The following is a 12,695-nucleotide window of genomic DNA, read 5'->3' as shown; positions in this document are numbered from 1 at the left end:
TTGTGGCCACGTTCAACGGCCTCATTATCTTTTCTCCTCTGACCTACCACTTAATGCGTACACATTTGTCTAACGGCATAGTCTCTAAGCACTTCACATGCATTGACTACTTTAATCAACACGACCCAACAACAAAGTCTGCCCACGCTTAACATCCGTGTGTTGAATGTATGTGGGGCCAGAGGGCGGTGAATGCGTAGAAAGGATAAGTGACTGACTGGCCCAAGAACAGGTATCTCTGGAATTCCAATTACATTTCAGGGGCGATGAGCCTTGACCTTTATACATCAACCCATTTCATCTTCTTGGGCTGTTGGACTTACATAAACTCACTCAAAACACAGCTACCCAGCACCCAGCACCACACTCTGCTTTGACCGTGAAGTGTATGTGTTCATATCCGTTAATGAATAGATCCTCAACAATCTATTATTCTAATTGTGTGAATTAATTCAAGCCCATGCTTTCTGCTCAAAGAGGTCGCAAATCCATACTGAAAGAGAAAAAAAGGACGCACACACACCACCCACACACCACCACACCCCCTCCAAAAGCTCCTTGGGAGGTAATCGTGCTGGTTTCAAAACAACGGCAACAGCAACAGCAACTTGTAGTCTTACATCCTCCCACATTCTCGTTTAATCTGAAATTGTGGAGGTCACACTAGGATGCATATTTAACAGAAGATAGAGAAATATAAGGAGATTGGAGATAATACGCATGCACACACTTGTCTATGGGTCCTGTTGAATGGAGATTTGGATTTTTCAGTGTTACTTAATTTTTTTAAAAATGTAATACATGAGCTTTCTTTCGTATGTTCCTTAACACTAACCTACATTATTCAGCATGTTAATTATGTGCACTATTTTGACGAACTGTGTATTTATGACAATGAGTAACCCTCCTGACTGGACAAAGAATGTAGAGTAAGTTCAATTATATATTTTTAAATGTTCCTGTATATATATTTGAGATTTGAAACTATGTCTCGATGTGGGCTTTCAATAGAACTGGAGAACATGTTATAGACAGAATTGTAAAATAGGACCGCGGTCATTGGGTCCCAGTCTTGTTGGGGTCAGAGCTAGGATTTCTCTTTCCTCTTATAATTGATATGAAGTCTACTAGAAGAATCATAGGTGTTCTTTTAGGATCCAATATTTGGAAGTAAATTCTATGGAAGTAATTGCAGAAAGATAGATACTAAATGCTGGGTTTTTGTTCCAGAGAACCTGCACGTTAATTTGGCCCAGTTAGCATCAAAAAGGTTAAGCTGTAAATGCTACATTAAGAACCACCTTGAGTTTCTTTCTCATTGGGCATTCATACTTCATCCAGGTTTTTATCTATTTTAAGTGTGATCACCAAGGACTTTACTAACAATTTCAGGATTATAAAACTTGGAAATTCAGTTGGTGGAAAGATAGATAAACAGACTACAGTGGAGGTTCAGGTAGCATTTTCAAAGGCTGGAAGCATTACTCAGGACATCCATCATCTCTTGATGCCCCAGTGGAAGGAGAGACACGGTCTTGTAACACAGTCCCAGCCTTTGTACCTGCCCAAGTTCTGACACCTATAACTCTGTCCGGTTGCTGACCTATTACCCCACTGTGGTTTCCAAAGCCTCTTCTTCTAATGCTTTAAATGGAAGCCAGTGAGAAAATGTACAAATTCTGAAAAAAAAAAAACATAAGAAACTGTGTACATGATGGATTCTGAAACTTCAAAATAACACACACACACACACACACACACACACACACACACACACACTAAATTGCATAAATACTGTCAAACGTATTGAGGTTGAGTTTTTTTCCCTTTTAAAAGGCTCCTTTGTGTTATTGTCTGTTCCAACATTAGAGCTCACAAGCTAACTCCCAGAAGGCTCTGCTTCTGTTGCCAGGCCATTTCAGACAGTAAGTAGACTGACAGTAGCTAGACTGACAGTATGTGGCATGCACTTCTCACACTGATCTGACAGTCCCTTCAAAAAGGACCCTCCATGTAGTAAAAATTCATTCTAGTTTTATTTCTGTGGCTCTGATACAATTACCAGACTGAGCAACTGAAGGGAGAAAGTTTATTTTCATCCACGATTCTAGGTTTCACCCTGTTATTTCAAGAAACTCGAGGCAGCTGGTCACATCACATTCACAGACAAAACAGAAACAGATGAAATGGTGCGCGTTTAGTACCCATCTAGCATTTTCTAATTTTACGCAGCAGCCCTAAATCAAGGAAGGTGCTTCCCAGTTTTTACTAAGGGAGTCAAGACAGTCCCCTACAGACACGCCCACCAGCCAGCCACAGCTAGCCAAGTACACAATAAGATGCTCCTCTCCAGTGATTCCAGGTTGGGTCAAGTTGACTTTCCAAACTACCCATCACAGAAGTCAAGTTTAAATTAACATTGTGTTTCATTTCAATGGAACTAAAATCAATTGGCTTCGTTTTCTCTGTTGCTATCCGTGCTTTCCGAGGAGAGAAAGCTAAGAAGCTGATGTACTCTGAATGAAAATTACAAAGTCCCTAATTTATTTGGCTACTTGTTTCTAGGTACACCTTCACAGGAATATATACCTTTGAATCACTAATAAAAATTATTGCAAGGGGCTTCTGTTTAGAAGATTTTACTTTCCTTCGTGACCCATGGAACTGGCTGGACTTCACTGTCATTACATTCGCGTAAGTGCCTTCTGTTTTGGAAACTTGACAGGAAAGAGTATAGTTGGGTTTGCTGTCCATGCTCAGGTTTTAAACAACCTGCTTCAACGGTAAAACATGCAGGTATGATTTAAGCACGACTTTTAAGAACTCTAAGTCTTAATGATTACCTCAAAAGGGTAAGCCCATTCCACCGCTCCATGAGAAGTAGCGTCAATTGCAATATCAATTAAAATCTATCAAAATGTCATAGTGCTGGTCTTCTCATACAAACACTAATAACACCGAAGCATAAATTATTTATCCCTTAAGCTGAAGGATGGTTATAAAAGTTCACACAGTAAAATTTGTACTGGTCTAGCAAATACGCACTGGCCTTTCAAACTCCTGTTGTGCCCCACCCCCATGGTTTCTTTTGTTACCTTTGTAGAATAGTAGAAAGCAAGTAGTCACACTGGAAAAAAAGATCATAAGATGTAAAAGGCATTTGATACATTGCAAATTAAATAAATTGTTATTTCCTGAGCAGACACACCCTGCTTCTATTTCCTTTCTGACTCAAGTTTTATTCCTCGGTCTCCATCTCTGTCTCTGTCTGTCTCTCTGTCTCTGTCTGTCTGTCTGTCTCTTTCTCTCGCTCTCGCTCTCTCTCTCGCTCTCTCTCGCTCTCTTCCGCTTTTGTACTCTCTCTTCCTCTCTCGCTCTCTTGCACTCACTCTTGATCTCCTTTTTAGGGTCTTTTTTATTTTACTCAACACAAACCTTTTCGATGTACGCCGAGTTGTACGTTCAGTCCTCACTTTCCTGTCTTCTCCCGTTTGCTAGTCACAAATCACGCCCTTCCATGCCAGGAAGAGAAGCTGAAAATGAGGGGTAGCTGTTCAAGAATAGCCAAAAGTAGGTATGGAGGACAGTGGATTAACACCACTCTCCCCAGCTGGGTAGCTGACCTTCTGGGCACCGGCAGTTGTGAAGAGATAGACAGGAGAGGAGATAAGCTCGGAATAAGCTCGGAAGTGCAAATACAGGATGTCCGGTTCTAATTATATAACTTCATATCAGATTGGAATATGAAATCTGTTCCCATGCTCTTCAGCCACAACTTTCAGGGCAGTATTTGGGACTTCTCGTTCTTGAGAATAATATAGAAATAACAGTGGCAGAGCAGTTTTGGGCCACATAAGATGCTTTTGTTAATTTGTCCAACTTCCATTTAAAAGTTACATTAGGAAATGCTAATCTTGAATGGTGGGACAATAGGCAGTCTGTTACAATAGATAATTTCTGTTGGGTGATTTCTTGTATTCTTTCTTTCTTTTTTTTTTATTTTTTTAGCCTAAACCATAGCCTGTGGCTTTGGTTTCAATTAATTAATTAATTTAATTAATTTTTCCAATTCACATAGCGTGTTTCTACCTTGCTTTCCAAATGGCATCAGGAATGCCTATTTTTATGAAATTTACATTTAGTTATGGTATTTATTATGAAAATAAGGCTACATTGGTGAAGTCTAAATTTTAATTTGCAACTTACGCTACTATCATTTAAAAGCAGCAAAAGATCTTCATAAAATACCAGATAAAAACTGGAGTCTTAGGGTTGGGGATTTAGCTCAGCGGTAGAGCGCTTGCCTAGCAGGCGCAAGGCCCTGGGTTCGGTCCCCAGCTCCGGAAAAAAACTAAAAAAAATACTGGAGTCTTGTAAATCTTAAATAATTTACTGGTAAGTACCAGAATTTGTAAACCTGGGTAATTTTTAGCTCTTGGCTCATATAGAGCATTGAGTCTAAAGACGGTTTCCACAATTCTAGCTATAAATAATTAGTATAAAGTGTACTAACGAATCATTCTTTGCGTCCTGTTATCGCATCTGTGTGTGAACTCCTCTTTACAGATATGTGACGGAGTTTGTGGACCTGGGCAATGTCTCAGCGTTGAGAACATTCAGAGTTCTTCGAGCATTGAAAACAATATCAGTCATTCCAGGTGAGAGCTATGTGCAAGCATATAGGCTAATCAGAGAGTTAACTTGGAGACTTTTTCAACTTGTTTGCCACTCAGCACTGTAGACAGCAGACACTCTGATATACAATCCAACCAACTTCTACTATAAACGCATTTTTGTAATGTCAATGTTATTAAGAATTTATTCCCTATTATATATATACATATATATATACATTTTTAATTTTTATTCATTATACTCATTGATGCCTATGCAAAACAATCTCATTCTTTGATAACAACAACAAAAAAAGTTGTAAGACGTAAGGAATAACCTACAAGAGCATGGAAGATACGTTTTTAAATGAAGCTATACTCTCTAACTTTTTATAGCAAAAATGTCCCTGCCGTGGGCAGTGTTTCTGGACTTATTCATTAAGTGTTTCCAAGAGAATTGTAGGAAGGATTTATTTAATATTTCAGGTGCTTAATATCTGTCTTTCTTTCAGGCCTGAAGACCATCGTGGGGGCCCTGATCCAGTCTGTGAAGAAGCTCTCTGACGTCATGATCCTCACCGTGTTCTGTCTCAGTGTGTTTGCTCTAATCGGGTTGCAGCTTTTCATGGGCAACCTGAGGAATAAGTGTGTACAGTGGCCCCCCACCAACGCTTCCCTTGAGGAACATAGCATAGAGAAGAATGTAACTACGGATTACAACGGCACACTTGTAAATGAAACCGTGTTTGAATTTGACTGGAAATCATACATTCAAGACTCAAGTAAGAATCACGATGCGTCCTTATCCTCTCACACGTTGCCTGCTTCCCATCTATTCACAGACTAAAGATGATCACAAGGACGTTGTGATCGCTTAGAGAATTATCTGACGAAACTTTCGAAAAATATTTAAACTTACGTTATTTGACTTTCCTTTAGTATTCTTCTATCTTATTTTACAGTCCAGCCCCAGTCTGCCCTCTGACTGTTCCTCATCCCAGAGAATGTCCCCACCCCCACTTTCAACTCACCAAACCTCCCCATTCCCTAGGACCTCAAGTCTTTTGAGGATTAGGTGCATCTTCTCTCACTGACACCAAACCCGGCAGTCCTCTGCTGTATATGTGCTGGGGTTCTCATATAAGCCGGTGTATGCTGCCTGGCTGGTGGCTCGGTGTCTGAGAGATCTCCCCGGTTCAGGTTAGTTGAGACTGCTGGTCTTCCTATGGGGTTGCCCCCTCTTCCTCCTCCTCCTCCTCCTCCTCCTCCTCCTCCTCCTCCTCCTCCTCCTCCTCCTCCTCCTCCTCCTCCTCCTCCTCCTCCTCCTCCTCCTCTTCTTCCTTCTCTTTCTCAACTTCTTCCAGCTTTTCCCTAATTCAAGCACAGGGTCCCTGGCTTCTGTCCATTGGTTGGCCATAAGTATCCGCATCCGGTTCCTTCAGCTGCTTATTGGATAGCCATGCTAGGTAGCATCAGTAATAGTGTCAGGCCTTGGAGTCTCCCCTTGAGCTGGGTCCTAATTTGGGCAGGTCACTGGACCTCCTTTCCCTCAGTCTCTTCTCCAATTTTTGTCGCTTCAGTTCTTTTAGACAGGGACAATTCTGGGTCAGAGTTTTTGACTGTGGGATGGCAACCCCATTCCACCACCTGATGTCCTGTCTCACTACTGGAGGTGGGCTCTACAAGTTCCCTCTCCCCACTGTTGGGCATTTCATCTAAGGTCCCTCCCTCTGAACATCTCTCACCTCCCTCGTCTCTGGTATAGTCTAGAGGGTCACCGCACCTCCTACCTCCTGAGGTTGCCTGCTTCCATGCTCTCTTTCTGTCATTCCTATATACTCACTCAGTAAACTTTCTTGAAAGGCTACAAAATCGCGATATGAGTAATAGGGAATACTGTATGTGGCTTTATTTCTAATACTGCTAATACTTTCTGAATGAGTAGTTACAGGGGGCTAATGAGTGTGCTGAGGATACTGTGTGTGTACAATCTACCAGACACAAACTGAGGTTGTTTATCCCTTGTCAATCTTTGAAGGAAGGGAAATGGATGGCCCAAGAAAGCCTTGCAGACATGGTCCCTCTTGTAGCTAGTGAAAGGAGGGATGGACTCATGAGAACTAGGGAGCACTGATAAGAAGTGATGCTCACCTACTCTAATCGTTTTAGCTTTAATATTTAAGATTTTCTACACTTTTCATTTATTTGTAAAAAAATATTATTTGTTTTATTCAATCCTGAAATATTTCATTAAGATATTCATATGGTTGATACAATTTATGAATCAATTGACATATATATTCTAGAAACTGAAAAATGTAAATTATAATTAATTTGGAAAGTTTACCAAGGATTTAAAAATATGAAAACAGAACAGGAAAATTCATCATATTTTTCTATTGAAATATGTAGTTATTTTGAGATATCTGTCCTTCAGATGATGAACTTTTTTTTTACTTCACAAAAGTGGTAGAAAATACTGATACCTTTTCACAAAGGTTCCATAAGTATCCATGGTTGTCACTAACTTTACGTTAATAATGAAGAAAACCTTGTACCATTGAGAATCAATACCCTCGATATAATAACAAGATTTGAAGGGTGAAAAGGAAAAGCTCATATATTTAAGTGGATGATACAGCATTTGTAAACTCACTTGATGAACCTAACAGTAGGACCCGACTTTTCTACTCTCCTTTCAATGTGTTTTACAATGCAAGTGTGTATCACCTGGCTATCTTTTTTTTCAAACAGGATATCATTATTTCCTGGAGGGTGTTTTAGATGCACTACTGTGTGGAAATAGCTCTGATGCAGGGTAAGCAGATCATTTATATATAAGATATAAGTATGTGTAGCATGTTCCCATACATATGTATGTGTGTATGTGTGTTTGTGCGTGTGTGCATGTCTACATGTATCTTTCTCTAGAAACTCTGATGACAGCAACTAACTTATGCATACTAATTGTCAGTAATGATGACATTAATAAAAATGAATATTTATCTAAATACTAAAGTTTCTTCTGTAAAGCAAGATGCAACACTTTGATCTGTATGCCATTTTCTTGATGTACGTATCAAGCTATGAATTACCTTTGGAGACTGCATGATAAGGGAAAAGGGTTACTTAGCAACATCAACACCTTGCAGGTAATAAGGTACTATGGAGTCAAAGGTGGGAAATGTATCAGCAATTTGGACTACACACTCTAGTGTCCTTTAAGTAGTGACCAGATTATTTTGTAAATGTAGGCTTCTACCAGAACAAGACAGCAGAATGCCTTGTCATACTTTCTTTTTCCCCATTTGCAGCCAATGTCCAGAAGGTTACATGTGTGTAAAAGCTGGCAGAAACCCTAACTATGGTTACACAAGCTTTGACACCTTCAGCTGGGCATTTCTGTCCCTGTTTCGACTGATGACTCAGGACTTCTGGGAAAATCTTTACCAACTGGTGAGAGTCTGACGAGATACTTACTGCATTTAAGTAAAAGCGTATAAGAACACAAACTGAGTCATAAAATGCAACCTGCAGCATAATACGGTAGAGAGAAAACGACTTGCGATCAGAGATGTGGGCTCCTCTATCCCGTTGATGGCAATACATGTTAAATGGAGTAAAACCACGGAGAGTAGTTCTGTTCTCTTTCTCTGTGACTTGAATTCCATGTCTCATTCCCCTTAACCACAGTTCCTTCTAAACAAAAGCCAAGCCTTCCCTCTGCCCTGTCTCCCACTCAAGTATTACCTTTTCCGTTGGTCTCTTCATTTCCATAAAAGGCTCAGCTTTTTCATGGTGGTCCCCATTGCTTTCCATCAACTGTTACTCTGGGTGAATCCAAGAATCGCTTACTGTGACTATGAATGCATACCTCAAAGAAGAAAGAAGAGATAGAGGTTAAAAAAATACTGAAGGGATACAAATGTTAATTTTGTCAGAGTTCTGCCACACACACACACACACAAGTAAGTTAAAGTGTGAAGTCACCTGTTACTGACGTAATTGTGAAAATAATTCTGATCTTCTTGTTTGTAGACATTGCGTGCTGCCGGGAAAACATACATGATATTTTTTGTGCTGGTCATTTTCTTGGGCTCATTCTACCTGATAAACTTGATCCTGGCTGTGGTGGCCATGGCCTATGAGGAACAGAACCAGGCCACATTGGAGGAGGCTGAACAGAAGGAGGCAGAGTTTCAGCAGATGCTGGAGCAACTGAAGAAGCAGCAGGAAGCCGCACAGGTACTCAGCAGTTCCAATAGGTCTTATCTCAGACCTTTGCTTCTCTAGTCTTCTGGTATCACCTCTTTTACTGCCAAAGAGCTGAAAGGAAACAAAAGGCAAAGTCATCCGACAGGATGTGAGCAAGCAAAGAACAGCAAGCTCCAAGGACTTCTGCGTGTGGATCGTCTCTTTAGTTTGAGTTAGCCCAGTAACATCAATAAGTTGTACAAAGTGTTTTTACACTAGCCACAGAAGACCTTTCTTATGTTATTTTTACTTAAGTAGAATCAGAAATAAAAGGAATATAGTAACTTTGGTGTTATTTCTCAAGGGGAAAAACTCTTTTACTTGGATATACTGGCACAAGAAAATTATCATAAGGGAACAATATTTTCTTTTTTTTCTTAAGATTTATTTATTTATATGAGTACACTGTCACTGCCTTCAGTCACACCAGAAGAGGGCATCAGATCCCATTACAGATGGTTGTGAGCCACCATGTGGTTTCTGGGAATTGAACTCAGGAACTCTGGAAGAGCAGTCAGTGCTCTTAACCAATGAGCCATCTCTCCAGCCTGAACAATTTTTCTAACAAGGAAAATCATTAGTTGTCATATAAAGCCCATTTGCCCATTTTATTAAAGTAATTTCTTATTTTCCCCATTCAAAAATATGATGTCTTTAGGTGGGGTTGTTTAATATTCTTTGTAATAAAATGTTCTCTGCTGCAAAACCATCCACTAGGCAAAGAAGCATCATTAGCAATAATGGGTAATAAAAGAGGCCTTACTTGATCTTTCCATGCCATGTCAGTGTACCTGGTCCACTGCATGAAAAAATAAATCCCACTCCCATGTTTCCTTGTGATTTCTAAATGAGACATACAAATTTATTGTGTGTATTTTCAAAAAGACTAATAAAATCTTATTTAAATCAAATTTTATCTGGAACCATCTTGACCATAAAAAAGAGTTACTTCAGGCATGCTAATTTATTTCCTATACTTCTATATTAGTTGTGGTATTGTGGGAAGAATGTTGACTAAGAACTGCTAGCTTCATAACAGCACAAGCCGAGATGACGCAGTTAACGCCATAGCTAGTAAGAGCCAATGTTGAAATGAAGGTTGTTGGGATGGCTTTTGAAGAACTGGACAAATTAACTTGCAGAAAGCTCTGGACTCTCTCTCTTCTTCTTCTTGATGATAATATATCATGGGGGAGTGAGGAGGAGACTGTGATACCTTTCCCAACATAGATTATGTGGAACATATCAACCTATGTTGATAATATGTGGAAGGCCTTGAACACTTTGATAAACATGGAAACCCGAGAGGACCCCAGCTCACTACTTCATTTTCAGCTTTAAGTAGGATCTTGAGTAATTCCTGTTTTTTCCATGTTCCAGCTTGTTTTTCAGGGAAATGAAGATAATGCCCCTTCTGCGCTAACTTTTAGAATAGGTTAAAGCCTACAATTCTTTTTATATTCTTATTGCCAATGAATCTTATAAATCTTTGTGGCATCCGGCAGAGTTAACAAATGTTATCATGGAGAAGGGTAGATTATTTTATAAAATTCATTATTAGTTAAAAAGAAAAAAAATTCCCTTCATACCTGGAAACATCTTCTAGATGATACTTGCTTCAGTCAGCTTGTATTTTGTACACGGTATGCCAACGTTGGGCATCTTTTTTTTTTTTTTTTGGTTCTTTTTTTCAGAGCTGGGGACCGAACCCAGGGCCTTGCGCTTTCTAGGCAAGCACTCTACCACTGAGCTAAATCCCCAGTCCCCAACGTTGAGCATCTTAAAGTAGTCTCTTGCACCTCATTGAAATGGTTTCTCCTCTGTGTAGCAGGCGGCGGCAGCAACAGCATCAGAACATTCCAGGGAGCCCAGTGCAGCGGGCAGGCTCTCAGATAGCTCTTCAGAAGCCTCCAAGTTGAGTTCAAAGAGCGCTAAAGAAAGGCGGAATCGGAGGAAAAAAAGAAAACAGAAAGAGCAGTCTGGAGGGGAAGAGAAAGATGATGATGAATTCCACAAATCCGAGTCCGAAGATAGCATCAGGAGGAAGGGCTTCCGCTTCTCCATAGAAGGGAACAGACTGACCTATGAAAAGAGGTACTCTTCCCCACATCAGGTACGCACTGTGGTGGTCTCGGATGCATGGATGAAAGTAAGCCAGCTGAGGAAGGATTGAAGAGATGGGTGGGGTTTTCATCAACCAAATTGCATTACGCCTAAAACGTTTCCCTCTCCATATAGTTATGTGAAAGTTTTATTTCCCATCCACACATGTGCAAATCTGCTCCTAGGTGCTTTTGAAAGAACACAAGGTTGGAAGTCAGGAGAACTGGGTTTTCATGTTGTGTGCTTTCTAGTAATTGTAATTAATGACATTGAAGCTCTTCTAACCACATCAACACAGTATAGACTAGGGCTTAGCTACTCTCAGAAATGTTCCTTTGGTTTAATCTAATACACTATGTTCGTTCTCTTCCCATAACTCTTCATTCATCCCATGAACTTCAAAAATATTAGTCATGATAAAATTTACAGAAAAGTGCACCATTCAGGATTTCAGAATTTTTACCTTCTGCTTTTACAGATTATCCCTTTAATAGATCAATTGAAAAAAAAAAATAACGTGACTTTAGGGAATTGAACTAAAATAGTCTGTGAAAACTATTGTTGGAATTATCCAAAAGGAATGAGAAATTAAAAACAGTTGTTCATTGCACTCAGATATATCCATAGAGAGATTCTTAAGGATGTTTCTGTTTAAACTTGAGACGTGGTGGCTGCTATTTTTCTCCCATTACTTTTAGGCTGCATTCCAGCTATCTGTTACCTAATATCAATGGCTGGAGGCCATAGTGTACAGAACTAATTTAATCTCATCTGAATGTCAATAAATTATATTAATCAGAAGGAATGTGCTACCCTCTCTAACAAACAAAAATATTTTTCAGCTTAAACTTGCAAAACTATTTGAACGGGCTATCCTAATATGATTTTACTTTTTGTCGTGCGTTTCAAACTTTCAGTCTCTGTTGAGCATTCGCGGCTCACTGTTTTCCCCGAGACGCAATAGCAGAACAAGTCTTTTCAGCTTCAGAGGGCGAGCGAAGGACGTGGGGTCTGAGAATGATTTTGCGGACGATGAGCACAGCACCTTCGAGGACAATGAGAGCAGGAGAGACTCTCTGTTTGTTCCCCGAAGACATGGAGAGCGACGCAACAGTAACCTCAGCCAAACCAGCAGATCCTCCCGAATGCTGGCGGGGCTTCCAGCAAACGGGAAGATGCACAGCACAGTGGATTGCAATGGTGTGGTTTCCTTGGTGGGCGGACCCTCGGTTCCGACATCGCCAGTTGGACAGCTTCTGCCAGAGGTGATAATAGATAAGCCAGCTACTGATGACAATGTAAGAAAGTTTTACATAGTTCAGGCATGGCTGGCCTTTGACTGCTGCACCAGCCAGTGTTTCTACAGAATGGAACTCTTGAGAATGATTCCTGGTTGGTCGAGCTGAGAATGCATCTGCATCTTGTAGCACCTTTACTAGACTAACCAAATAATGGTAGAGCCTCGGCACTCCTTGCACAAACCTGAATGCATTACCTACCGTATATGCTAAGGATTAATTAAACAATAATTACTGCCTTGGATGATTTGCTATGTACCCATACTGAATTTACATATGGAGACAACACCCCTAATGCCCTCTTATACGAGTAAATGGATGACGTTGAGTTTAAAGGGTGTATAGTAAATCTTCCCCACCAGACTCTTCAGTTTATCTGGGCTTTAGTTCAGATTTTTAAAAACACTGTGCATAGATAGCTTCATCA

The 12,695-nt window shown here is 40.1% G+C and overlaps 1 protein-coding gene and 1 long non-coding RNA gene across 5 annotated transcripts in view; one reads left to right on the top strand and one right to left on the bottom strand.

The window, feature by feature from the left end:
- The window catches only part of LOC147995488 (uncharacterized), a 78,436-nt gene extending 69,503 nt beyond the window's left edge, over positions 1-8,933 (bottom strand). For all 3 annotated transcript variants that reach the window (XR_015683539.1, XR_015683540.1, XR_015683541.1), the window contains exons 1-2: positions 8,604-8,933; positions 8,364-8,487 (exon numbers count right to left, since the gene is read on the bottom strand). This is a non-coding gene — a long non-coding RNA (uncharacterized LOC147995488). The remainder of the gene's footprint in view (positions 1-8,363; positions 8,488-8,603) is intronic.
- Positions 1-12,695, top strand: part of Scn1a (sodium voltage-gated channel alpha subunit 1) — a 119,528-nt gene that overhangs the window by 62,222 nt on the left and 44,611 nt on the right. The window contains exons 4-12 of one of the 2 annotated variants that reach the window (XM_087654614.1): positions 840-929; positions 2,566-2,694; positions 4,567-4,658; positions 5,126-5,395; positions 7,368-7,431; positions 7,928-8,069; positions 8,652-8,858; positions 10,696-10,980; positions 11,888-12,235. In XM_087654614.1, the coding sequence (XP_087510740.1) occupies positions 840-929; positions 2,566-2,694; positions 4,567-4,658; positions 5,126-5,395; positions 7,368-7,431; positions 7,928-8,069; positions 8,652-8,858; positions 10,696-10,980; positions 11,888-12,235 (1,627 nt within the window). 2 annotated transcript variants of the gene reach the window in all.

Source organism: Rattus norvegicus, chromosome 3 (genome assembly GCF_021556685.1).
Source record: "Rattus norvegicus strain SHRSP/BbbUtx chromosome 3, alternate assembly SHRSP_T2T, whole genome shotgun sequence".
Taxonomy (NCBI): Eukaryota; Metazoa; Chordata; class Mammalia; order Rodentia; family Muridae; genus Rattus; species Rattus norvegicus.
Note: the sequence above shows the minus strand (reverse complement) of the source record. Positions and strands in the feature narration are given on the sequence as shown.